Source organism: Micromonas pusilla, assembly GCF_000151265.4.
Source record: "Micromonas pusilla CCMP1545 genomic scaffold MICPUCscaffold_11, whole genome shotgun sequence".
Taxonomy (NCBI): Eukaryota; Viridiplantae; Chlorophyta; class Mamiellophyceae; order Mamiellales; family Mamiellaceae; genus Micromonas; species Micromonas pusilla.
The window spans coordinates 236,741-257,885 of record NW_003315892.1 but is presented as its reverse complement, the minus strand read 5'-3'; the positions used below and the strand labels follow the sequence as shown (position 1 = coordinate 257,885).

Here is a 21,145-nt window from a genome sequence, read left to right as displayed (position 1 = left end):
CCCCGCCGCCGGCGGCGATCCCTGTCGCGTCGCCCGCGCCGCCGTCGCACGACGCGCGCCACGACCACCATCACCTCCTCACGCAGCAACAACAGCACGGGTTTCACGACCAGCAACAGATGCAGCAGCGGATGCAGACGCAGTATGAACACCACCACCGGACGCATCACCAACAGACGCACCACCCGCAGATGCGGCAACCGCAGATGCAACAGCACTCGCCGCAGCAGGTGGCGTACCTCGCGCAGCATCACGAGATGGCGGCTCGGATGCGACAGCAGCACGAGCAACAGATGCAGCAACAGGAGATGCTCGCGAATTTGCAGCGGCAGCGGATGGCGCAGCAGGGGCAGTACTCGACGCGCGGACCCGGTCCGTTTTCGTTTTCGCCGCCGTCGTCGTCGCCGCCGCCGCCGCGTCCGCATCCGCATCCGCCTTCCTCATCGAACGGGGTCGCGCGCGAGCTCGACGCCCCGGCAGCGGGCGCGGGCGTGGGCGCGAAGACGAAGCCGAAGCGAAAAGGCAAGCGCGAGCGCGCGCAGGAGCGCGCGCGGCTCATCGCGGAGAGCGGCGGCGGGACGTCGTGAAAGAAGACGCACGCGGCGCGATCCTATCCCGATCACGCGCGGCGCGGGTAAGTAAACGGGGGGCCCCGAGTTTGGAATCGCGAGGGCGCACCCTGAGCGTGCGAAAAGTACGTCACTGTCTGTACTCGTATTCTCACAGCTTCGTCTATGTGCGACGCGTGCACATCATCATACAGTACAGTACCATTCATTATCATCCTCCGCGAGCGCTCGTCACTCCGCGGCGGCGAATCGATCCGCGTCGTCTACGCCGAGCGCCGCGTGCTCCGCCCCCCACCCGATCACCCCTCCCGCGCCGCCGCCGCCGCCGCCTTCCGACCCTAAGCTCGCGACGCGCGCCTCGAGCGCGGCCGCGAACGTGAGCAGCCCGACGTCCCCTCGCGCGGCGCCGATGAGCTGCATCCCGATCGGCAGCCCGGTGTCCGCGCCGAGCCCGACCGGGACGCTGATCGCGGGTAAACCGGCCAACGACGCGGGGACGGTCATGACGTCCGCGGCGAACGCGGCCGTGGACGCGCGCGAACGCGGCACGCTCGTCGCGAGGACGTCACGAAGCAGCGGCGCGGTCGTCGGCGTCGTCGGCGTCAGGATCACGTCCACCGGCGCCGGCGCCGCGCCGACGCCGCCCGGCGCGACGGCGCCGAGGAGCAAGTTCCGTCGATCGACCCCGCCGCCGCCGCCGCCGCCGCCGCCGCGTCGCGGCTTCGTCCCGAACGCCTCCGCGAAGTCGTCCGCGACGAGCGCCCTGACGCGCATCGCGCGCTCGAAGTACGCGCTCGTGATCTCCGTCCCCAACGCGTACGTCCCCACCATCACGCGGCGCTTTACCTCCGCGCCGAACCCTTTCCCCCGCGCGTCCGACGCCGCGTCGGCTGACGTTATCCCATCGTCCGACAGTATCCCCCCATCGTCCGACAATCCACCCCTCGAACCACCGAACCCGAACCGGACGCCGTCGTACCGCGCGAGGTTGCTGCTCGCCTCCGCGGGGGCGATCGTGTAATACGCCGCGAGCGCCGCGCGCGTGTGCGGCAGCGACACCGCGCAGACGATGGCGCCCAAGTCTTCGCACGCGCGCAGCGTCGCGCTCCACGCTCTCCGCACCTCGTCCGACACCTCACACGCGTCGTACTCCGCCGGGACGCCGACGCGCCACCCGCGCATGTGAAACGACGGCCTCGACTTGACGTAGTCGTTCCCGGCGCCCTCGTACGCGCGCGTGTCGCGCGACGCCGCGGTCGCGCTCGACCTCGACCTCGCCGCGAATCCTCCCCCGACGCCGACGCCGACGCCGAGCGATCGAAGCAGCCGCGTCGTCCGCGGGTCCGCGTCGACGGACGTCGCGTCGAGCGGATCGATTCCCTGAGTAATATCCAACAGCGTCGCCGCGTCCGCGACGTCTCGCGTGATGAACCCCACCGTGTCCAGCGACGCGCAGTACGGTACGAGACCCCACCGAGAGACGACGCCGTAGGAGGGTTTGTATCCCACGAGCCCGTTGTACGCCGCGGGGAGTCTGAGGGTCGTTCCATCATTCAAAGCGATGTCGGGGTGGAGTTGAAAGGCGTCAGTTAGAGTTGAAAGGCGCCGAGGGCGGGGATTGAAAGCGAGGGACCCTGGGCGGAGAGAGACGACGGCAAAAGTCCTTAAGGAACGGCGTTCACCACGCCGACGGGGTCGTATGGGGACCAGTGTATAGAACGCACCTGACGCTCCCGCCCGTGTCCGAGCCCACGGACGCGTGGACGACGCCCGCGGCGACGGCGACGGCGGCGCCCGCGCTGCTGCCGCCCGCGCACCGCGGCCCGCGGAGCGTCTCCTCCTCTTCTGTCGTCGCGCTCGCGGAGGACGTCTCCGAGCGGAGGAGATCCCTCCACGACGCGAGAGGTTTCGCGCCCGAACGACCGCGCGCCATCCACGGCGAGACGCACGCGCCGTGGACGCCGTGGACGCCGTGAGAGCCCATCCCGAACTCGTCCATGTTCGTCTTCGCGAGGAGGACGGCGCCGACGCGCGCGAGGCGGTCCGCGACGGTCGCGATCATCGGCGGCTCGTACCCGCGGAGCGCGCGCGACGACGCGGTCGTCGGCGCGCCGGGGACGACGAGGTTGTCCTTGACGGCGACGACGGCGCCGTCGACGGGGGACGACGGCGGAGGCGCGCGGTCGCCGCCGCCGCCGTCCGCGGCGGCGGCGCGGCGCGCGTCGCTCGCGGCCGCGGCGCCCGCCGCGGACGGCAAGATCCCGCCGACGAACGCGTTGAGGCTGCGCAGACGCGCGAGTCGCGCCGACGCGCGCGCGAGGAGCTCGCTCGAGGAGACGCTCCCGTCCGCGAGCGAGGAGGCGCACTGACGCAGCGTGCGCGCGAGCGTCGCGTCGGCGGCGGCGGACGACGCCATGTCGGGAGGCGAGTTGGAGGATCCGCCCTCGCCGACGCCGACGCCGCCGCGTCCGCGCGCGCGCCTCGAAGTGGCGATCGGCGCGCGCGTCTCTCCCGTCGTCTCATCGTCATTTGACTCATCAGAAGACGTTCACTATTTTCGTCGTCGGTCGTCGTGTGACAACGCGACGCGGACTGCTACTCTACGTCTCTACTCCTTCCTCCTACCTATGCCGTCTATCGGCACCGCCAACGCGACGACGCCGCCCTCCGCCGGCCCCGATCGACGCACCGCCCCCAGCGAAAACTGCGGCATCCACGCGCGCCTCGACGCCCCGCTCGCGTTCGGACCCGAGCAGTGCAACACGCGGTCCGACAACGCGAGGACGCTCCCCGCGCGCATCGCGCACACGCGGACGCGCGCGAAGATTCGCGACGTTTCGTCTTCTGAACCGTCACCATCACCGCGAGCGCACTCCCCGCGCGACAGCGCGTCGAGCCGCGACGGCGTCACCCCGTACGCTCGCGAACGCTCGAGGTGATGACGCGCCGCCGACGCGGTTTTGGTTTTTTTGGTTTCGGTTTTCGTCGGCGACGCGCCGTCCCCGCCGTCCCCGCCGTCCCCGCCGTCCCCGCCGTCCCCGCCGTCCCCGCCGCTTTTCCCGCGCGTCGCCGGCGGGTACGGCAACACCATGACCGCGCCGTTCACGTCGTCGACGTCGTCCAGCGCGGTCCACAGCGAGACGTACGGCGCGTACCCGGATCCGTCGTCGTCGTCGCCCGCGTCCTCGTCGCCCAGCCACTGCGAGTCGACGTGCCACGCGAACGACGACGACGCGCTCGCGCTCGCGCTCGCGCGACTCGGCGGCTTGACGATGTACTGGTCGTTGAACAGGCACACCGAATCCGCGGCGGCGTCGCCCGGTCGCGCGCGCAGGAGCGCGACCGCGAGCGACCCGAGCGCGCCGTCGCGCGAGAGGAGCGCGTCGACGGCGGGATCGCATCGCGCGACGCAGCCGCGGACGCGATACCCGCCGCGGATTTTGTCCGGGACGTCGCAGCAGTCGCAGCATCCCGGGACCTCGAGGACGCACCCGTGCGACGTGGACAGCCACTGGAGGTGGCTCGCGTCGTCGCCGTCGCCGTCGCCGTCGCCGTCGCCGTCGCCGTCGCCGTCGTCGACGCGTCCGCGTCCGCGTCCGCGTCGCGCGCGCTTCCGTCGCGTCTCGTCGTCGTCGTCGTCGTCGAGATCTTCGTCGTCGTCCGTCGCGACGACGCGATGCCCACCGCGCGTCGCGTACGCGCGCGTCACGCCGCCGCACTCCCTCCTGACGATCTCGAGCTCCTCGCTCGTGAGGACGCGCGGGACGACGACGTACCCGTCGCGGTCGAACCGCTCGAGGAGGTCGTCGTCGTCGTCGTCGTCGCGCGCCATTCCGACTAAATTTGCGCGGCAGGGTGCACTTGAGAGAGGCGCGTATCTTCGACACGGGGCAGTCCAGGTGGCAAAAGAACATCGACGGGATCGGATTCGCGACCGCGGAGAGGCTCGCGGAGCTCGGATGCCGGCTCGTCGTCGCCGCGCGGAGGAAGGATCGCCTCGACGCGCTCGCGGCGAAGCTGCGCGACGAGCACGGTGCGTCCCCGCGGCGATCGCGTCGTCCGAGCGGAGTCCGAAACGACGGTCGAGCGCCGCCGCTCGTGCGCTTCGCGACACGCCGTCAACGCCGCGAGCAGATCGTCCGGCGCGTCGCTCGTCGCGGCCTCGCCCTCGAGACGCGCGAGCGTCGACCCCGCGCTCGGGTCGATCACGACGACCGCGGGCAGCGACGACGTCGGGAACAGTTTCACGAAGTTGGCGTAGTCCGTCGTGTTCGCGTCGAGGCGGAGCGCGACCCATCGCGCGCGCGGAGGGACCCCCTCGCGGTCGCCGTCGCCGTCGCCGTCTTCGCCCGCCGCGCGCGTCTCGCCGCGAATCTCGCGCGAAACCTCGGACGTCTCCGACGTCCACGTCTCGTCCAGCCTCGCGCTCGCGTCGTCGCCGCCGTGAAGCGCGACGAGGAGGGGGACGTTGTGCGCTCTCGCGAGCGCGATCGCGCCGGCGACGTCGCCGTCGTAGAACGGCGACGCGCGGGGCTCCATCGTGTGTGTCTGTCGAGGCGAGACTGATAGGGCCTAAACGCAGAAGCTGGTCCAGCACCTCCGCGTCTCACCGCTCGCGCGCGGTCGGTTCCGTGCACAGCCTACGCACGTCGCGCATCATCTGTCATGGCGCGCATCGCGCACCTTCTCCTTCTCGCGCTCGCGCTGAGCGCGCTGTCCTCCCCTCGTCTCGCCCTCGGGGTGGACCTCTCTCCCGCGGCGCCGCACGCGCGCGCGGGTCGCGCGGAGCACACGTACCCGTACGCGTGGAGTGGAACGCACCCGCCGCACGCGCACGCGAGCGGCACGGCGCCACCGCCGCATCATTCGACGCCGCATCCGCATCACGACGGCGGCGAAGAAGCGCATGTCGACGCCGCGTACGACTCGTCCCCCACAGCGCCAGGGGTAGACATAGGTACACCTCACACGCCCGCGGCTGTGTGCGACACGACGCAGTTCACGGAACAGCTGCCCGAGTTACTTCCCAGCCTCAGGGTTTAGACGTCACGGGGGTGTCGTGCGCGACCCATTTCAGGCCCTGCGTCGCGGGGGGAGAGGGGGGGAGCGGACGGGTGACGTCGCGTCGGGAGGAGGAAACGCACTGACGAAAGGTCGCGTCATCGTGTCGCGGTCTGATGAGGGGTCAGGTCGAGCGAACGCACCCGGTCCTTCAGGAGGTGGTCGAACAGCGCGGACTCGTTCGCGAGGCACTGCTTCCGCGAGTACGAGAACCCGGCCCAGAGGCGCTCGGCGAGGCCGAGAACCCGGCCCATGGCGGGCGGTGCGCCGCGGACAGTGACGATGAGAGATCCTGAGGGCTCGATCCTCTCGCGCCGAACCGATCTGAGGAGGCGCGCGGCGAGAAGACGTTGAAGTTTATTCGAACATTCGTATTTACAAAATGTTTACTTGTGGGTGGACGTGATGTTGGTCAGCCTAGGTTTTGTTAAGGTGGCGTGTCGCGGCGGGTGACCGATGTTGTCGTGCGTAACGTGGATGTGGCGGTGGGGCGGCGGTCGGGTCGGGAGGGAGGAGGGGATCATGCCTCCTTCGCCTCCTTCTTGATCTGCTTGTTCTCTGCGGCGCTGCAGGGGTTTTGGCAAATGGGAGCGGGCGTGCCATCCGCCCTCTTGAGCTTCTTTGACCGAGCCCACCGCTTCGGGTAGCAGCAGTCGCACACCGCGCACTTGTCGCCGACCCGCGCCGGCTGCGAGAGGAAGAGGAGGGTCAGAGGCGGGAAATATGGTGGGAGTGAATCGAGGTTGGGTGGATGCGCACCTCGCTGTGGTAGCACGGCTTGCACATCGGGAGCCCCTTGCCGGTGGTGGTGTCCTTCTGGAGCTTGGACGCGCACCAGTTCTTGATCTCCGTGGTCTTGCACGCGTCGTTGACGCACGCCGCGTTCGCGCACGGGGGCTGGAGAGGAAAAGCAGAGTCAGCGATCGGGTCGGACAGGACGTGCAAAGTAAGACCTCACCTCCTTCTTGGAGCACTTGGTGCAAATCCGCACGCCCTCCGTCACCAGCTTGCCGTTGTGGCAGATCAGGAAGCCCCTGGCGACGAGCCAGTCCGATCCGTCCTCGGCGCCGCACCCGGGGCAGACGTAGTCGTCGTCAACCTGCGCGAAGAAGAGAGGTGAGGTGGGACACGGTGGAGAGGAACACGAGCATGGGACCAGCAGGTACGCACCTTGTCTCTCAAGTAGCACTTCTGGCAGATCTTCTCCTCGGGGTTCTCGCCGGTGCGCCACCTGCTCGTCTTGCCAGTCTTGCACACGGCGCACAGGACGGTGCCGTCGCACACGGCGCGCCGGTCGCCCTTGGCGCCCGTGACGATGTAGTGCTGCACGCGGTGGATGACGTCCGGCAGCGGCAGGACCACGAGCGGGCCGGCGCCCTCGCCCCTCTTCCTCTTCAGCTTCCTCTTCAGCTTCACCTTCTTGCTCAGCGTCGCGAGCATCTTCTTCTTCGTCGCCGCCTTCTCCGGGGCGGTCTTCTTGCTCAGCGTCTCGATCCTCTTCTTCTCCGACGCCGCCTTCTCCGGGGCGGTCCTCTTGCTCAGCGTCGCGAGCATCTTCTTCCGCGTCGCCGCCTTCTCCGGGGCGGTCCTATTGCTCAGCGTCTCCATCAACTTCTTCACCCTCGCCGCCTTCTTTCTCTTCTTCACCCCGCGCGTCCCCACCCCGGGCGCGTTCTTCGACTGGCCCGTCACCTTCCAGTACTGCTGCCCCTCCTTGATCCTCTCGGAGAACCACGCCGCCATCTCCGGCGTGATCTCGAGCAGGCGGCCGTCCTCCTTGAACTTCGCCAAGAGCGTGTCGAAGGTGCCCGCCGGCCCGCCGAAGTGCACGAACAAGTCCGCCATGCCTCGGATGAAGCGCTCCGTGAGCCACCGCGTCGACCCGATGGACGTCGCCAAGCACATGTGAACGGACTTGGTGTGGACATCACCGTCCAGCTCGGGCCACAGGGCGCGCTCCGCGGGCATATCCGCAGGGCAGTGCTTCGCCATCCATTCGCGTGCCTGTGAACGGTCGGGGGAGGAAGGGGCGCGCGCGTCAGTCAGAAAACAAGATCGGGGCGTTGCAGCGCAGCGTCGTCGAAAAAGTCGAGGGGCGTGGGAAAGAAGGAACTCACCGGCCGACCGAAGCCCCCCGCGCGTTCGGGCGTCCCGCAGGCGTTCAACGCCTCGACGATCAAGTCCTCGATCAACTTCCTCTCGCGCGTCCCGACGCCTTTCAAGATGATCTTGCCGGCGTCGTGACGCCCAGGCCAGGGAATCATGTTGCCCATGACAAACGAAGGCGCGCGAGCGCGACCGGCCGCGGGCGTGTCACCGATGTGAACAAAAAACCAGTCCCAGACGTCGGAAACGAGCCGCTTCCCGTCGCTGCGGAGCTTTCGCAAGTTCCCGCGGAGTCCGATCCCGTCGGTCTCGAAGTGCCCGATGATGACGTTGAACTCCTCCTTGAGGCCGCTCTCGTTCCACTCCGCGTCCTCGGGAAGAAGAATCCGCCTGAAGTGCAGCTTGCGGCCGTGGAACTCGCCGATGGCGTCGACGAGTTTCTCCAAGTCGCGCTGCGCGGCGTCGAACTTTTCCTTCGGAGAGAGCTTGCACGACGGATCCGCGCGCGCTTCGAAGCGGTCGCGGATGTCCTGGACCGTGGCATTGAACTTCTTTTGCTTCGCGCTCGGTTCAACGACGCGCGTCCTGCCTTGCGCTCTCTTCCTACTAGCGACCATGGTGGCCGAAGCGCGCCTGTGGACGAGCGGCGGAGGACGGACGGATGGTGACGCGCGAAAAAAACGGCGATGGCGAGATTCGCGGAAAAGCGATCGAGGCGCGGCGAGGGGAAGCCGCGCGCGCGTCGGCCGCGGTCGCGCGCGTCGGTCGCGCGCCCGACGGCGCCGCGCGCGCGCGCGCTTGGATTCGACGCGGGGAAGGAGTCGAGCGCGCGCAACTGAGGGTGCGCGTGCCGCGGGGAGCGAACAGTGACGGACCGCGCGGAGCGGCGGTTCGGGCGACGAAAAAAAAGCTGTCAAGTTCGCGTTCAGTTCACAGTTCACAGCTGTACACGTACACACTCGTCGCCCCGACGCGTCCTCCTCGTCAGTGTCTCGCCGCGCCGCCGCGGCGGGCATGGCGGACGTCGCACTCGGGGAACCGACGCACGTCCCCGCGACGCCGCCGCCGGTGTTCGAGCTCGCGGACGTGTGGACGACGCGGGTGGACAAGCGCGCGTGCTCGCTCTTGGTGCGCGCGCGCCGTCCGTCCGTCCGTCCATCCGTTCGTTCGCGCACCGCCGTCGTCTTCTTCCTCGCGCTCGACGCCGTCCGTCGTCCCTCCCGCGCGCTCTCTCCGACCCGACGACGCCCTCTCCTCCGCCATCTCTCCCTCGTCGCGTCCGTCGCAGCTCAAGGAGGCGTGCGCGGAGATCCCTCTCCCCGACGCCCTCGCGCACGTCAAGCGTGGTTCTGACAAGACGTCCGCTTCGTCAGCACGCTCGGCGCGGCCGCGGGCGCCGGCCGCCACGTCGACGTCGACGACGATGGCGTCGTCTCCGCGACGAAACGTCGCGCCGCGTCCCCGAGGGGTCGCGCTCGTCCTCCTCCTCCTCCTCCTCCTCGCGACGACGACGCCGCGCGAAGTGGAAGCGTACAGATCCATGGCGGGCTCGTGCGAGCACGCGGGCGTGGTGCACGGCGACCCGCCGCATCCGAAGCGCGACGGCGACGGCGGGTTCGCGATCGCGCTCGGACGCCCCGGCGTGAACGTCCCGGGCGCGGTCGTCCCGCTGTCGCTCTCGTCGTCCGACGGCACGCCGTTCAAGGGCTTCATGATCGGCGCCGTGCGCGTGGACGGCGCCACCGGGAAGGAGGTGCGTTCTATCTCACACTGGTCCCCGTACGACCCCGTTCGCGTGGTGAACGCCGATCCTTAAGGACTTTGCCCGGCGCATCTCTCCGCCCACCCCTCGCTTTCAATCACCGCCCTAGATGCCTTTCAACTCCGCTTCTGACGCCTATGAACTCCACCCCGACGTTCGCTCGTATGGAACGGCCCGGAGACTCCGATCGGCGGGTGGGATCCGCGCTCCATGCCGGACGGCGCGCAGGTACACCCGCTGTGCCCGGATCACGCGACGCACGACGCGTACCGCAGCTCGAACCCGAGCGCGGAGGCGATCGTGCCGTGGATCGCGGGGACGGACGGGATGGCGGTCGGGGACGTCGTGAAGTTCAAGGCGACGGTGGTGCGATCGCACTCGACGTGGCACGCGTTCGAGACGACGTTCGAGGTGGGGTCGGCGCGCGGCGCGGGCTTCGCCGCGATCGCGCTCGAGCGCGGAAGAGCGCCGGGGAGCGACGACGGTGGAACGTCCGGGGTGCGCGCGCCGGGGATGGCCGCCGCGACGCTGGGGGGATGGAGAGAGCCCCCCGCGGGGACTACGGAGGGCGGCGGTCAGAAGATGGGGAAAGTCGTGATGAATGAATTGGCGCGAACGCGGAGAGAATCGGCGACCTCTCGAGCCGACGAGGAGGGGGCGCGCGCGGGGAGGGGAAGAGAAGTCGTGAATGAACGCGCTACTCTACGATCGGATCACGCGGTCCGCGCGTCGCGCGCGCTCCGCGGAGAAGAGGATCGGACACGTCCGATCCGATCGGCGCGGGGGCGCAATTCATCCATTCATTCTCTTCGAGGAGCTCGACGTCCGCCGCGTTCGGCCCCGCCCGGCCGTCTACTCCGCCTCCGCCGCGGGCGCGTCGCCGCCGCCTTCTTCGCCTTCCGCCGCCTTCTTCCCGCCGCGTCCGCGCCCGCCGCCGCGTCCGCGGCCGCGACCGCCGCGCCCGCCGTGCGCCGCGCGTCTCGGCGCGCCCTGAACGTGCGCGCCGTCCGGGCCGGTGACCTCGACGGCTTTCGCGCGGCCGTCGTCGCTCTTCTCGACCGTGTACTCGACCGGCTCTTCCTGTTGGCGCGGCGGTGGGCGAGCGGGTGGGGCGTCGTCAGGGTCAGGGTCAGGGACGGGACGGGACGATCGATCGCGCGAGGGGGGTCGGACGGACGATGGACGGCGGGGAGCCGAGATCCTTGAACAAATATCCAAAGGAAGGAAAAGGAAGCGACACCGATCGATCGATTTCGACGCGTCGGGGATCGGTCCGGAACGCGCGACGCACCTCGCGCAGGGAGCGGAAACCCTCCGCGTGAATCGCGGACTGATGCACGAATATTTCCTCGCTGCCGTCGTCAGGGGTGATGAACCCGAACCCTTTCTGGGTGTTGAACCACTTCACCTGCGCGCGAGGATCGGGGACGACGGGGATCGGTGCGTTGAGTCACCGGCGGAGCGGGGAAAAATAAGTTGATGCGATGATAAATCACGCGCGACGGGGCGGTCGGACGTCGCGTCGCGAGCGCGTCGCGCGATGCGATGATCCCCGGACGCACCTTGCCGGTCGTTTTCGTCATCGGTAGCGAGCGTTCGCGGTGTGGCTGCGGGTGGGTGACGTGTGCGCGGGTGGTGCGCGCGCGGATGATATGTGTGACGCGACCGCGCGGGGCGTGTGAACCAGCGAAGCGCGCGCGGAGGGAACCGAAACTTCTCTGTTAACAACGCGATGCGTTGAAAGGGATTTTGATCGATGAAACTGGTTTTGAAACGTACAACTACAACCACGCACGCTGTTCACGTGGTTTCAAAGTGTCGATGAAAGGGGACGGGAGCACTCGACCGAGAATCTGATTTCCACGAGCGAGAGAAGAACCTCGAAGAGTCATAGTCACCCCGTCGTCCGTCTCGGGGTCCGGACACATCGCCCGGGCGCTCGACGTCGCCGGCGTCGTGGCGATGTCGAGCCTCTGGAAAAGCATCGACCCGGTCGACTCGATCATCTTCCCGGGCGCGCGGATGAAGAGCACGTACGACGAAGACGGTGCGCGCTCGCGCGGAACCCCGACCCGCCCCCTCGTCCGTAGGTTACGATCTGTTACAAAGGTCGCGAAAGGTTACGATCTCGTCCGACGCCTCTCATCACACACCCCCCCCATCCCTTTCCCCCCCCGCCCGCCCCCGCGCCGCAGGCACACCGTTCGCGGGCGAGCTCGTCATCGGGGACGTCGTGTACAAGACGCTCCTGCTCTCGCTCCCGTGCCTCGTCCCCGGCGGGTTGTGCTCGCCCCCGGTCCACGCGACCGCGCCGTGCCTCGTCGTCCTACGACTCGACGCGACGCGTCCGGAGGGGCCGTGCAAAGGCCGCGGCGTCATCGTGTACGCGCACGGGAACGCCGTGGATATCGGCGCGGTCGCGGAGGAAGCGAAGGCGATGTCGCATCACTTACACTGCCACGTCATCGTCCCGGAGTATCCCGGATACGGCGTCGCGAAGGGGAAGCCGTGCGAGGTGCGTTCTATACACTGGTCCCCATACGACCGCGTTCGCGTGGTGAACGCCGATCCTTAAGGACTTTTCCCGGCGCATCTCTCCGCCCACCCCTCGCGTTCAATCCCCGTCTTCGGCGCCTTTCAACGCCAACTGACGCCTTTGAACTCCACCCCGACATCGCTTTGTATGGAACGACCCTGAGGACACCGTGGACGTGGCGGTGTACGCCGCCGTGCGATTGGCGACCGAAGTGATCGGCGCGCCGATCGAGAGGGTCGTGATGTACGGCCGGAGCATAGGCACCGGGCCGATCGCGGCCGCGAGCGCGCGGTTGGACATGATGGCGCGCTCGAGACCGGCGGCGATGATTCTTCAGAGCCCGTTCACGTCGATTAACGATTTTGCGCGCGAACGCGCGGGACGGCTGCTGGCGTGGCTCTTCGTGAGCGAACGGTGGAAGACGCGGGTGAATCTCACGCGCGTCCAAACGCCGACGCTGCTCATCCACGGGGACGAGGATAAAGTCATCTCGATCGAGCACTCTCGGCAGTTGAGAAGGATAACGTCCTTCGCCGCGAAACCGTGCGAGCTGCACGTTCAGAAGGGGCGCGGGCACAACGACTTCGACTTCGTGCTGGACGTGTTGAAACCCGCGGGGGAGTTTTTAAGGCGCGTTCGATCTCACACTGGTCCCCATACGACCGCGTTCGCGTGGTGAACGCCATTCCTTAAGGGCTTTTCCCGTCGTCTCTCTCCGCCCACCCCTCGCTTTCAATCCCCGCCCTCGGCGCCTTTCAACTCCGTCTGACGCCTTTGAACTCCACCCCGGCGTCGCTTCGTATGGAACGACCCAAAGACGCAAGCGCGTCGGGCCGTGGGCGAAAGTGGAAGATGAAACGTCAACCGACGCGGCGTCGCCGCCGTCGCCGCGAGGGACGAGACACACGTTCGCGCCGTACCTCGGGCTGCCAGGGTTGGCCGACATCGAGACGAAGGTGGATAACCTCGACGCGGGCGAGGCGGAGGCGTACCCGTTCGCGAATCCGATTCACGCGCTCGACATGCGCAATCCGAAGTGGCAGAGCGTCGGCGGAGGGAACGGGGAGCGAAATTCGAAGCTGCGCACGGTGCGATCGCGCTCGTCGAAGTGAGCGGCGGGCGATGAGATGAGGTATCATCAGTATTCTTTCGCGCGTGTATGTTGTTAGTAGAGCTATGTGTCATCGCGTCGCCCCGCCCCCCCCCCCGCTCACTGCGCGTGGAACAGCCCGAACCTCGGCGCGGGCGCCCTGGGCGAGTTCTCGTTCAGAGGCGACCTCGCGCCGCCGCCGCCGCCTCGCGCGTCGAACCCTCCGAACGTCGTCGTCGCGCCCGCGCCGACGCCGACGCCTCCGTCCTTCGCGCCAGAGGTAAACAGCAGCGACGGAGGCGCGCCCGCCTCCGGGGGCGCCGCCGCGAGCAGCGTGTCTCGCGTCCGACGCACCAGCGTCCGCAGTCTCCCGCCGGCGTCGACCGACCGGCCGGTCTCCTCGCGCTCTTCCAGCGCCGTCAGCGTCGCGATCGCGGGGGTCAACACCGCGGACAGCTCCTGGATCTCTCGAAGCGTGTACTCGACGCCGCCGGGGCTCGAACCGCCGCCGGGCGACCTCGCGTGGAACCCCCCGCCGGGGGTGGCGCGCCCGAGCCCGAGCCCGAAACCGCCGCCGCCGCCGCCGCCGCCGTCGCCGCTCCACCCGAACGCGCCTCTCGTCTGCCCCGGGAACGTCACGCCGCTCGGGTGGTGCTCCCACAGGCGCGACAGCACGAGCTCGAGCGACGCCTCGATCGTGTGCGTCAGCGCGCGGATCCCGCGCTCGCGCGCGCCGACCGCCGCCGCCGCCGCCGCCGCCGCCGCCGCGACGGGCGCGCCGCGAAACGCGCTCCCGGAGCTCGCGAACGGATCCGTCGGCGACGCGCCCGCCTCGATCGCCGCGGCCGCCGCGGCCGCCGCGAACTCCGCGCTGCCGCTGAACCCGCCGCGCGCGTCCACGGCGACCGCCGCGGACGCCGCGGACGCGCCGTCGCTCGCGAGCCCGCGCAGAAGCCGCGCGCGCGCCTCCGTCTCCTCTCGCGTCTCCTCCGCGCACCGCGCCGTCAGCCGCGTGAACAACGACAGCGTCGGGCGTCGATCGTCGCAGAACGCGCTCGCCGCGGCGTTCGGAGGCGGCAGCGCCGCGAATGTCGCGCGGCCTTGCTCCGCGAGCGAGAGCTGCGTCGAGACGAGCGCGGCGCGGACGGCGCGAAGCGATCGCTCCATCCGCGCCGCCGCCGCCGCCGCCGCCGCGGGCGACAGCCCGCCGACGGCGGCGCGCGCGCCTCTCGTCGCGATCGCGACCCTTCGCGTCACGACGCTCGAGCTCGTGCACGCGCTAGGCGAGCCCTCCGGAGACGCGGCGGCGACGAACGCGTCGTACTTGCCGTCGCCCTCGCACAGCCGCGACGTGAGGTCGTCCAGTTTGGGCGTCAGCGTCTCCACGACGGCGGCGCGTTCGCGCGTCGTCGCGCCGTCGGCGCCGACGCCCGTCGCCGCGCCCGCGGGCACGCGCCGCGTGACGAGCCGCGCGCACAGCGTCACCGCCGCCTCGAGCTCGGCGAGGTCCGCGAGGTGCGCGCTGGACGCGCGGTCCGCGAGGATGCGGTCGATGACGCGATGATGCGCGGCGACGAACGCGACGCCCTGCGCGCGCGTCTCGGGCGAATCCGCGAGCGCGTTGACGAGCGTCCCCGCCAGCCGCAACACGGGGACCAGGACGGCGTGGTGCCGCGCGCGAGGCAGCGGGAGCGGCGCGATCGGCGACGCGGCGGCGGCGGCCGCGGCGGCGGCGACGTCCGCGGGGTCTCGAGGGAGGTCGAACGCGTCGAGGTCGCCGTCGTAGGACGCGATGGAATAGATCCCGTCGGCGCCCGCGACGACGCCGTACTCGCGCTCTCGCTCCGCGCGTCTCGCCGCCGCGGCGTGGACCGCCGACGCGGCGGCCGCCGCCGCGGCGTCGCCCGCGGCGTCCGACGCGTACGCGTCGATCGCGCGGCAGTTTATCAGCGCGTGCATCGCGCCCGAGGACGCGAGCGCTCTGGCGCCGCCGCCCGGGAGTTGCGCCAGACGCATGAGCAACGAGAGCGCCGCGCGAACCGACGCGAGCGCCGCCTGCGTGGGTGAAGCGATCGGTCAGTCGAACGTCTTACCGGTCAAACGTTGAAAGGGAAACGCGGGTGAAGAGTGACGACGGGAAAAGTCCTTAAGGAACGGCGTGCACCACGCGAACGGGGTCGTATGGGAAGCAGTCTGTCTCACCTCGGCGCGTTCCGTGGGGAGGATCAACTCCGCGAGGTCCACGCGCTCGACCGCGGCGAGGCAGTGACGGACGACGCCGCTGCGCGCGAGGGATTGCCCGAGCGCGCCGACCGCGGAGTCGACCGGCCGCGCCGCGCCGACGAACGGCGACGGCGACGCCGCGCCGCCGGCGCCGGCGTTGGCCGACGACGCGGGCGCGAACGGCGACGCCGCCGCTCGGCCAAAGGCGCGGCCCGGCGCGCCTCCGTGAGGCGTCCCAGTCGGCGTGGACGGCGCGTTCGCGCCGAATCCGAATCCGCCGCGTTCGTCCGCGAACGCGCGGCCGACCGCGGACGCGGACGCGGACGCGGACGCGGACGTCGGCGTCGGCGTCGCACCCGCGCGTCGCTCGAGCGCGCGTTCAAACGACGGGCTCGCCGTCGACGCGCCCGCCGCGGAAACCGCCGCCGCCGCCGCGCTCGTCGCGGATACGAGCGCCTCGATCGCGCACAGCGCGGTCGCGCGCAGGCCCTCGTCCGCGTCCGCGTCCACGACGTCCCTGGCGAGGAGCTCAACGAGCGGCCCGGCGTCGCGGCGGATCAGCGCGGACGTCCCGGCTTCGATCTCGTCCTGAGCTTTGGCCGCCTCGTTCGCCGCCTCCGCGGGAGAGAGGAAACCTCCCCCGGAGAGATGCCTTAACGACTCCTGCGACGCTTCGCGGCCGTTCCTAGCGTCGCCTCCTCCCGAGCGCGCGATCGCGAGCACGCTCGCGGGCAGCTGCGCCGCTCGGTTCGGTCGGACGTACTGCAAGAAGGCGAGGAGCGCGGCGTAGAGGTTCCCGCGCGCGTCCGGCGCGTTGGCGGATCCGCCGCCGCCAATTCCGCCGCCGCCGCCCGGCGCGATCGACCGACCCACCGCGCTCGCGGGCGGGCGCAGCAGCGCGCCGAGGAGCGACCGCAGCAGAGCCTTGCACCGCGACGGCGGCAGCGGAGGGATCTCCCCGAGCGTTGGCCCGTAGAACCGCGTGTTGGCGTCCATCCCGACTCGCGACGTCGCCGCGGCGACGCCGGCGGCGGGGTCGCCGCCGCCGACGCCGTCCGCCTCCGCGGTGGGCGGCCCGCCGTACGCGCCGCCTCTGGAGACCAGACGGAGGCGCTCGAGGAGCGTGCGCGCGAGCCTCGCGAGCGGGGCCTCGCGCGCGTCCCACCACTCCGGCCCGCCGCCGCCGCCCTCGAAGAGGGACCCGTCGAGCGCGTCGAACCCGCCGCCGTTCTCGCCCGACCCGCTGGACCCGCGCGATTTCGCCGCCGCCGCCGCCGCCGCGGAAGACGGCGGCGACGAGAGGTGGCCCAACACGCCGTCGGACAACGCGAACAGCGCGTCCTGCGGGTCCTCCTCCGGGCTCGTCGACGGGCCGCCGCAGGGGAGGCACCGCGACGCGACGATCGCCATGAGGTCCGCCCACGCGCTGACGACGTGGACGTGCGCGGACTGCTCCTCCACCGCGTGGTTGAACGCCCTTGCCATCTTCACCGCGGTCTGCACGGCTTCCTTGTGCGCGTCTCTCAGCGCGCCCGCGCCGCCCGCGCCGACGTCGCCGGGGCTCGAACCGCCGACCGCGCCTCCGAAGTTTGGCCCGCCGCTGAAGCCAGAGTCGCTCTCGCCGTGCCCGAACCCGCCGCCAAAGTTCCCGCCGCCGAGAACGCCGCCGCGCGACGCCAACACGCGGCGAGACTCCGCCGCGAGCTTCGCGCCGAGCGTCTCGAGATGCACGATCGCGTCGCCGCGCGACGTCACCGTCAGCACGCCGCCGCTCTCGATCGGCCGTCGATCCGACAGGAGCTCGCTCACGCGCATGTCGCGCTGCAACCGGCGCGACTCCGCGGACTGCGTCGCCGCGGCGAGCGTCGCCGCGGCGAGCGGCGGCGTCGGCGGCGGCGGCAGCGTCGCGAGGAGCTCCAGCGCGGCGATCCGCGGCCGCTCGATCGTCGTCGCGTCGCCGTCGAGTCCATTCATTCGACTCGCGCCGCCTGAACCCTCCTCCGCGCCCTCTCGGTACAGCGCATTCGCCGCGATCGCGCCCGCGAGCGGCGGCAGATCCGCGATCGCCGCCGCGGGGAACGATCCGTTCGGCGGCGACGTCGCGTCCAGCACCGCGGCGGAAATTCGCGCGATCCACGCGCGGTGGTGCGCGGTGGCGGCGCGGCGTTCCCTCGACTTCGGCGGCGACGCGCGCAGCGCGTCCGCGAGCAACAGCGGCAGCCGCTGCTGGTCGCGCGGCGCGCCCGGCGGCCAGTTCGTCAGCAACGCGACGGCGGCGTCGCGCGTGTTGGCGTTCGCGACGAGCTCGTACACGAGCCGCGCGGCCGCCTCCGCAGCCTCCGCCACCTTCCTCGCGCCAGCCTCGTGCTCCGCGTCCGCGTCGCCGACGTCTCTCGCGGCGTAGGACGGCGCGCACGCCTCGAGGAGCTCGAGCAGCACGGTGAGGCAGTTGAACTCCCCGAACGGGTCCAGACGGCACCTCTCCGTCTCTCGCGCGACGTCGAAGCCGAGGAGGAGGTGCGCGAGGTTCGGCGCCGGTCGCGGGAGGTTATCCAGGAGCACGTCGAGGACGAGCGAGCCGTTCTGCGCGGCGACGGCTTCGCGATCCGTGTCCGCGTCGCCCGCGCCGTCGCTAACGCCGGCGCTCGGGAGGACCGCGAGCTCGAGGCACGACGCCGCGCCTTCCACGAGCGCCGCGGCCGCGCGGCGAGGGAGGAGGTCCACGAGCCTCTCCACGCGGTCGCTCAGGACGCTCAGGATGCGAAGCGACGCGGAAGGGAGCTCGGGGTTGAAGCGATACTGCGCGTAGCCGAGCACCGCGGCGACTTGGTCGAGGTCGTTCGCGCGGTCGTCGTCGACGGCGCGCGACGACCGATTATCGCGATCGCGATCGAATCGCGCCGCGCGCGCGGCGTCCGCGGAGAGTCGCATCATCGCGACGTCGATCGTGTCGTGGAACACGTGCGCGGTGTCTCCGGTCGGGGCGGCGATGACGCCGCCGGCGATTCCCGAATGATTATTCCCGCTGGTCGCGCCGGAGACGCCGTGACCGGCGCCGTCTCTGAGCGAGGCGACGACGTCGACGTCCATCGCGAGCGCGTCGCGCAGGCACCGAAGCGCGGCGAGCACCGCGGACTCGAGCGCTTCGCCGTGCGCGCTCGCGCGCTCGACGGCCAAGCGCTCCGTGCCGATGGACAACACCGCGAGGAGGAGCTTCAGGATCGGACCGCCGGAGAGGAAGTCGACCATGAGCTCGAACCCGGGCGGGTGCGTCACGTCGGGCCCCGCGGAGCTCGACGCGCCGTGAACGCGGTGACGCTTCGCGCCGTGAATCGTCGCGTCGAAAGCGTCGACGACGGCGTGCGCGCGAACCTTATCCGCGTCGTCCGCGTCGCGGTACACGCGGAGTTGAATCCGGAAGTGCTCGATCGCGTCTCGCGCCATCTCCCATCGCTCCGTCGCGTCGCGGTGCGCGCGTCGCTTGAGCCCGGCGAAGACGTCGTCGCGCGCGAACCGAAACGCCGCCGCCGACGCGCGCCCCGCGCCCGCCGCGGGGCCCACCCTCGAGCCCGCGCACCGCTCCAGGAGCTGGTTCGCGAGCTTCAGGTACGCGCGCGCGTGCGGGTACGACTGCGCCTGCGCCTCGCGGATCGCGCTCGGGTCGTGAAACGCGTCGATCCCGGGAATCTGAAGCGCGCATCGAGACGCCAGCGAATCGCGCGCGGCGCGGTGCCCGCGCGACGCGTACGATTGCACCTGCCTCGCGGCGGCGGCGGCGCCGTAGCCGCCGCCGTGAATCGACGCCCCCGACCGCGGATCCACGCCGTGCGCGGCGCCCACGCCAGAGAAGCCACCGTACGGCGACGACGACGGACCGCCGAAGCCGCCCACAGAGTGAACCCCGCCGACGCGATCGCGACGGTCGACGTCTCGATCGTCGCCGTCGACGCCGAACCCGCCGAACCCGTCGCCGCCGTCGAACCCGCCGTCCTCCAGCGCGCGCCACAGCTCCACGCTCGCAGCCTCGGAGCTCCCCGCGAGCGCGCCGAGCGCGTCGAGCAGCGCCGCTTTCAGCGTCGGCGGCGCGAGCGGGCACGCGCGCAGACGCGAGAGCTGATCGAGCAACGACACGCCGTACCGGCTCTCGATCCACGCGACGCGGCGCCGCGACTCCGCGGGGGACGCGCCCGCGAGCAGCGCGGAGAGGAGGCCGAGGTACGCGCGCAAGCCTTGGACGTCCGCGTCGGGCATCTCGCCGTCGAGCGCGTTGCCGCCGAGCGCGTCGTCGTCGTCGTCGTCGTCGTCGAGACCGTCGAGCGCGCGCGCGCCGCCGCTCACGCCATTCACGCCCGCCGCCGCGTCGGCGAATCGTCGGTTGTACCCGACGAGCGCGCTGAGAAAGTGGTCCCAGGTCACCGCCGCGCCCTGCGCCGGGGACTCCATGCGGCTCCACACGGACGCGCCCGCGCTGCCGCCCGCGCTGGCGATCGCGGCGAGGAGCCCGACGACGCCGACGAGGGACTCGACGCCGTGCTCCCACTCGACGACGGCGTCTAAAAACCCGGGGAGAACGTCCGACGCCGACGTCACCAAGTCCGGGGCTTGCGCGTAGCACTCGGCGAGGAGCGCGCAAAGAGACGTCAACGGCGCTTCGCGTCGCGCGTCCTCTTCCTCTTTCAACCGGCGCAGGCGCGCCTCTTCTTCCGCGCGCGCGAAGTCGCCGTAGTCGCCGTCGAAGTCGCCGTCGAAGTCGCCGCCGCCGCCGTCGCCGCCGCCGTAATAGTCGTCGCCGTCGCCGCCGCCGTCCCCTCCATCGCCGCCGCCCACGCCCGCGGCGCCCTCGCGCGCGGTCTGCGCCGCCGTGGGCGCGGGCATCACCGCCGCGAGCGCTTCCCCCACGACCGGATTCTTCAACATCGTCTCGATCGCGCGTCGCAGCGTCCCGTGCGTCGACTCCAAATTCTGCCGCCGGCTCGCGTCGACGTCGTCCTGGAACGACCCCGTCTGCGCGATCGCCCTCCACGCGACGAGCGCGCCGGCGTTCGCGGCGTCGGCGACGACGTCCTCCGCGCCGGCGCGCCCGAGATCGAGCGCGGTGAGCCCCCACGTGAAGCGCGCGCACTCGACGACGGCGACCAGGGACGCGGCGTAGACGTCGTCGCGCGTCGCCGGCGCGCGGGTCGCCTCCTCCTCGCCGCCGCCGCCGCGCCGCGACCGCGAGGCGAAGAGATTGCCGCTCGCGCCGCCGCCGTATCCGCCGTATCCGTATCCGTCCATCGCGCCGCCGTATCCGTATCCGTCCATCGCGTCGTCGTCGTAGCCCGGAGCGCCGCCGACGTCGCCGTATCTGCGCAAGATGCCCGCGATGCCCAGGTCGCCGACGTCCGGAAGGTGCTTCGCCGCGGCTTCCACCGCCTCCTTCAACCTCGGCCCGGTCGCGTCGACGATCGCCGCGTGCGATCGCGCGCCGTTCGCGCCCGGGGTGGACGGCGTCAGCGCGGCGTGCATCGCGAAAAAGATGGTGTACGCGCACGGGAGATCTCTTTCGTTCTCCTCATCCGACGGCGGCGGCGGCGGCGGCGGCGGCGCGTCGCCGTACGCCCCCGATCTCGCCGCGTCCTCGTCGAGCTCGCGGACTTTCGCGTCCGCGGCGAACAGCGCGAGCGTCGGCGCGGCGACGCCGACGAACAGATCCACGATCGCGAGCGCGTCCGCGGACGAGACGGCGCCGCCGCCGTCGCCGTCGCCGTCGTCGCCGCCGAATCCGCCGCTCGCCAACGCGGCGGGAAGAGGCACTC

The 21,145-nt window shown here is 70.9% G+C and overlaps 10 protein-coding genes across 10 annotated transcripts in view; 4 read left to right on the top strand and 6 right to left on the bottom strand.

Annotated features, from left to right (window-relative positions):
* The window catches only part of MICPUCDRAFT_41863 (uncharacterized protein), a gene marked incomplete at both ends in the record, with an annotated part of 2,187 nt that extends 1,600 nt beyond the window's left edge, over positions 1-587 (top strand). The window contains one exon of the mRNA XM_003062079.1: positions 87-587. Within this exon, the coding sequence (XP_003062125.1) occupies positions 87-587 (501 nt within the window). The remainder of the gene's footprint in view (positions 1-86) is intronic.
* A 213-nt stretch (positions 588-800) lies between these two features.
* Positions 801-2,985, bottom strand: MICPUCDRAFT_21214 (uncharacterized protein; the record flags this gene model as incomplete). The annotated part of the gene is made up of 4 exons (XM_003061867.1): positions 801-1,769; positions 1,878-2,103; positions 2,294-2,411; positions 2,490-2,985. 4 exons carry the CDS (start codon positions 2,983-2,985, stop codon positions 801-803), a joined length of 1,809 nt encoding a protein of 602 aa, XP_003061913.1.
* A 192-nt stretch (positions 2,986-3,177) lies between these two features.
* On the bottom strand, positions 3,178-4,401 carry MICPUCDRAFT_41861 (uncharacterized protein; the record flags this gene model as incomplete). Its single annotated transcript, XM_003061866.1, has 1 exon — positions 3,178-4,401. One exon carries the CDS (start codon positions 4,399-4,401, stop codon positions 3,178-3,180), a length of 1,224 nt encoding a protein of 407 aa, XP_003061912.1.
* A 313-nt stretch (positions 4,402-4,714) lies between these two features.
* Positions 4,715-5,612, top strand: MICPUCDRAFT_51614 (uncharacterized protein; the record flags this gene model as incomplete). The annotated part of the gene is made up of 1 exon (XM_003062078.1): positions 4,715-5,612. Exon 1 carries the CDS (start codon positions 5,235-5,237, stop codon positions 5,610-5,612), a length of 378 nt encoding a protein of 125 aa, XP_003062124.1. The 5' UTR covers positions 4,715-5,234.
* Positions 5,613-5,728: 116 nt separating this feature from the next.
* MICPUCDRAFT_51613 (uncharacterized protein) lies at positions 5,729-5,884 on the bottom strand (the record flags this gene model as incomplete). The annotated part of the gene is made up of 1 exon (XM_003061865.1): positions 5,729-5,884. The coding sequence occupies one exon, from the start codon at positions 5,882-5,884 to the stop codon at positions 5,729-5,731; it is 156 nt and encodes a 51-aa protein (XP_003061911.1).
* A 769-nt stretch (positions 5,885-6,653) lies between these two features.
* On the bottom strand, positions 6,654-8,752 carry MICPUCDRAFT_69891 (uncharacterized protein; the record flags this gene model as incomplete). The annotated part of the gene is made up of 2 exons (XM_003061864.1): positions 6,654-7,634; positions 7,748-8,752. The coding sequence occupies 2 exons, from the start codon at positions 8,750-8,752 to the stop codon at positions 6,654-6,656; spliced, it is 1,986 nt and encodes a 661-aa protein (XP_003061910.1).
* A 407-nt stretch (positions 8,753-9,159) lies between these two features.
* MICPUCDRAFT_51610 (uncharacterized protein) lies at positions 9,160-9,552 on the top strand (the record flags this gene model as incomplete). The annotated part of the gene is made up of 1 exon (XM_003062077.1): positions 9,160-9,552. One exon carries the CDS (start codon positions 9,160-9,162, stop codon positions 9,550-9,552), a length of 393 nt encoding a protein of 130 aa, XP_003062123.1.
* A 798-nt stretch (positions 9,553-10,350) lies between these two features.
* CSD (cold-shock DNA binding protein) lies at positions 10,351-11,081 on the bottom strand (the record flags this gene model as incomplete). Its single annotated transcript, XM_003061863.1, has 3 exons — positions 10,351-10,578; positions 10,790-10,906; positions 11,061-11,081. The coding sequence occupies 3 exons, from the start codon at positions 11,079-11,081 to the stop codon at positions 10,351-10,353; spliced, it is 366 nt and encodes a 121-aa protein (XP_003061909.1).
* Positions 11,082-11,460: 379 nt separating this feature from the next.
* MICPUCDRAFT_51608 (uncharacterized protein) lies at positions 11,461-12,713 on the top strand (the record flags this gene model as incomplete). The annotated part of the gene is made up of 3 exons (XM_003062076.1): positions 11,461-11,545; positions 11,694-12,013; positions 12,198-12,713. 3 exons carry the CDS (start codon positions 11,461-11,463, stop codon positions 12,711-12,713), a joined length of 921 nt encoding a protein of 306 aa, XP_003062122.1.
* Positions 12,714-13,244: 531 nt separating this feature from the next.
* MICPUCDRAFT_51607 (uncharacterized protein) lies at positions 13,245-15,140 on the bottom strand (the record flags this gene model as incomplete). The annotated part of the gene is made up of 1 exon (XM_003061862.1): positions 13,245-15,140. One exon carries the CDS (start codon positions 15,138-15,140, stop codon positions 13,245-13,247), a length of 1,896 nt encoding a protein of 631 aa, XP_003061908.1.
* Positions 15,141-21,145: the final 6,005 nt, after the last annotated feature.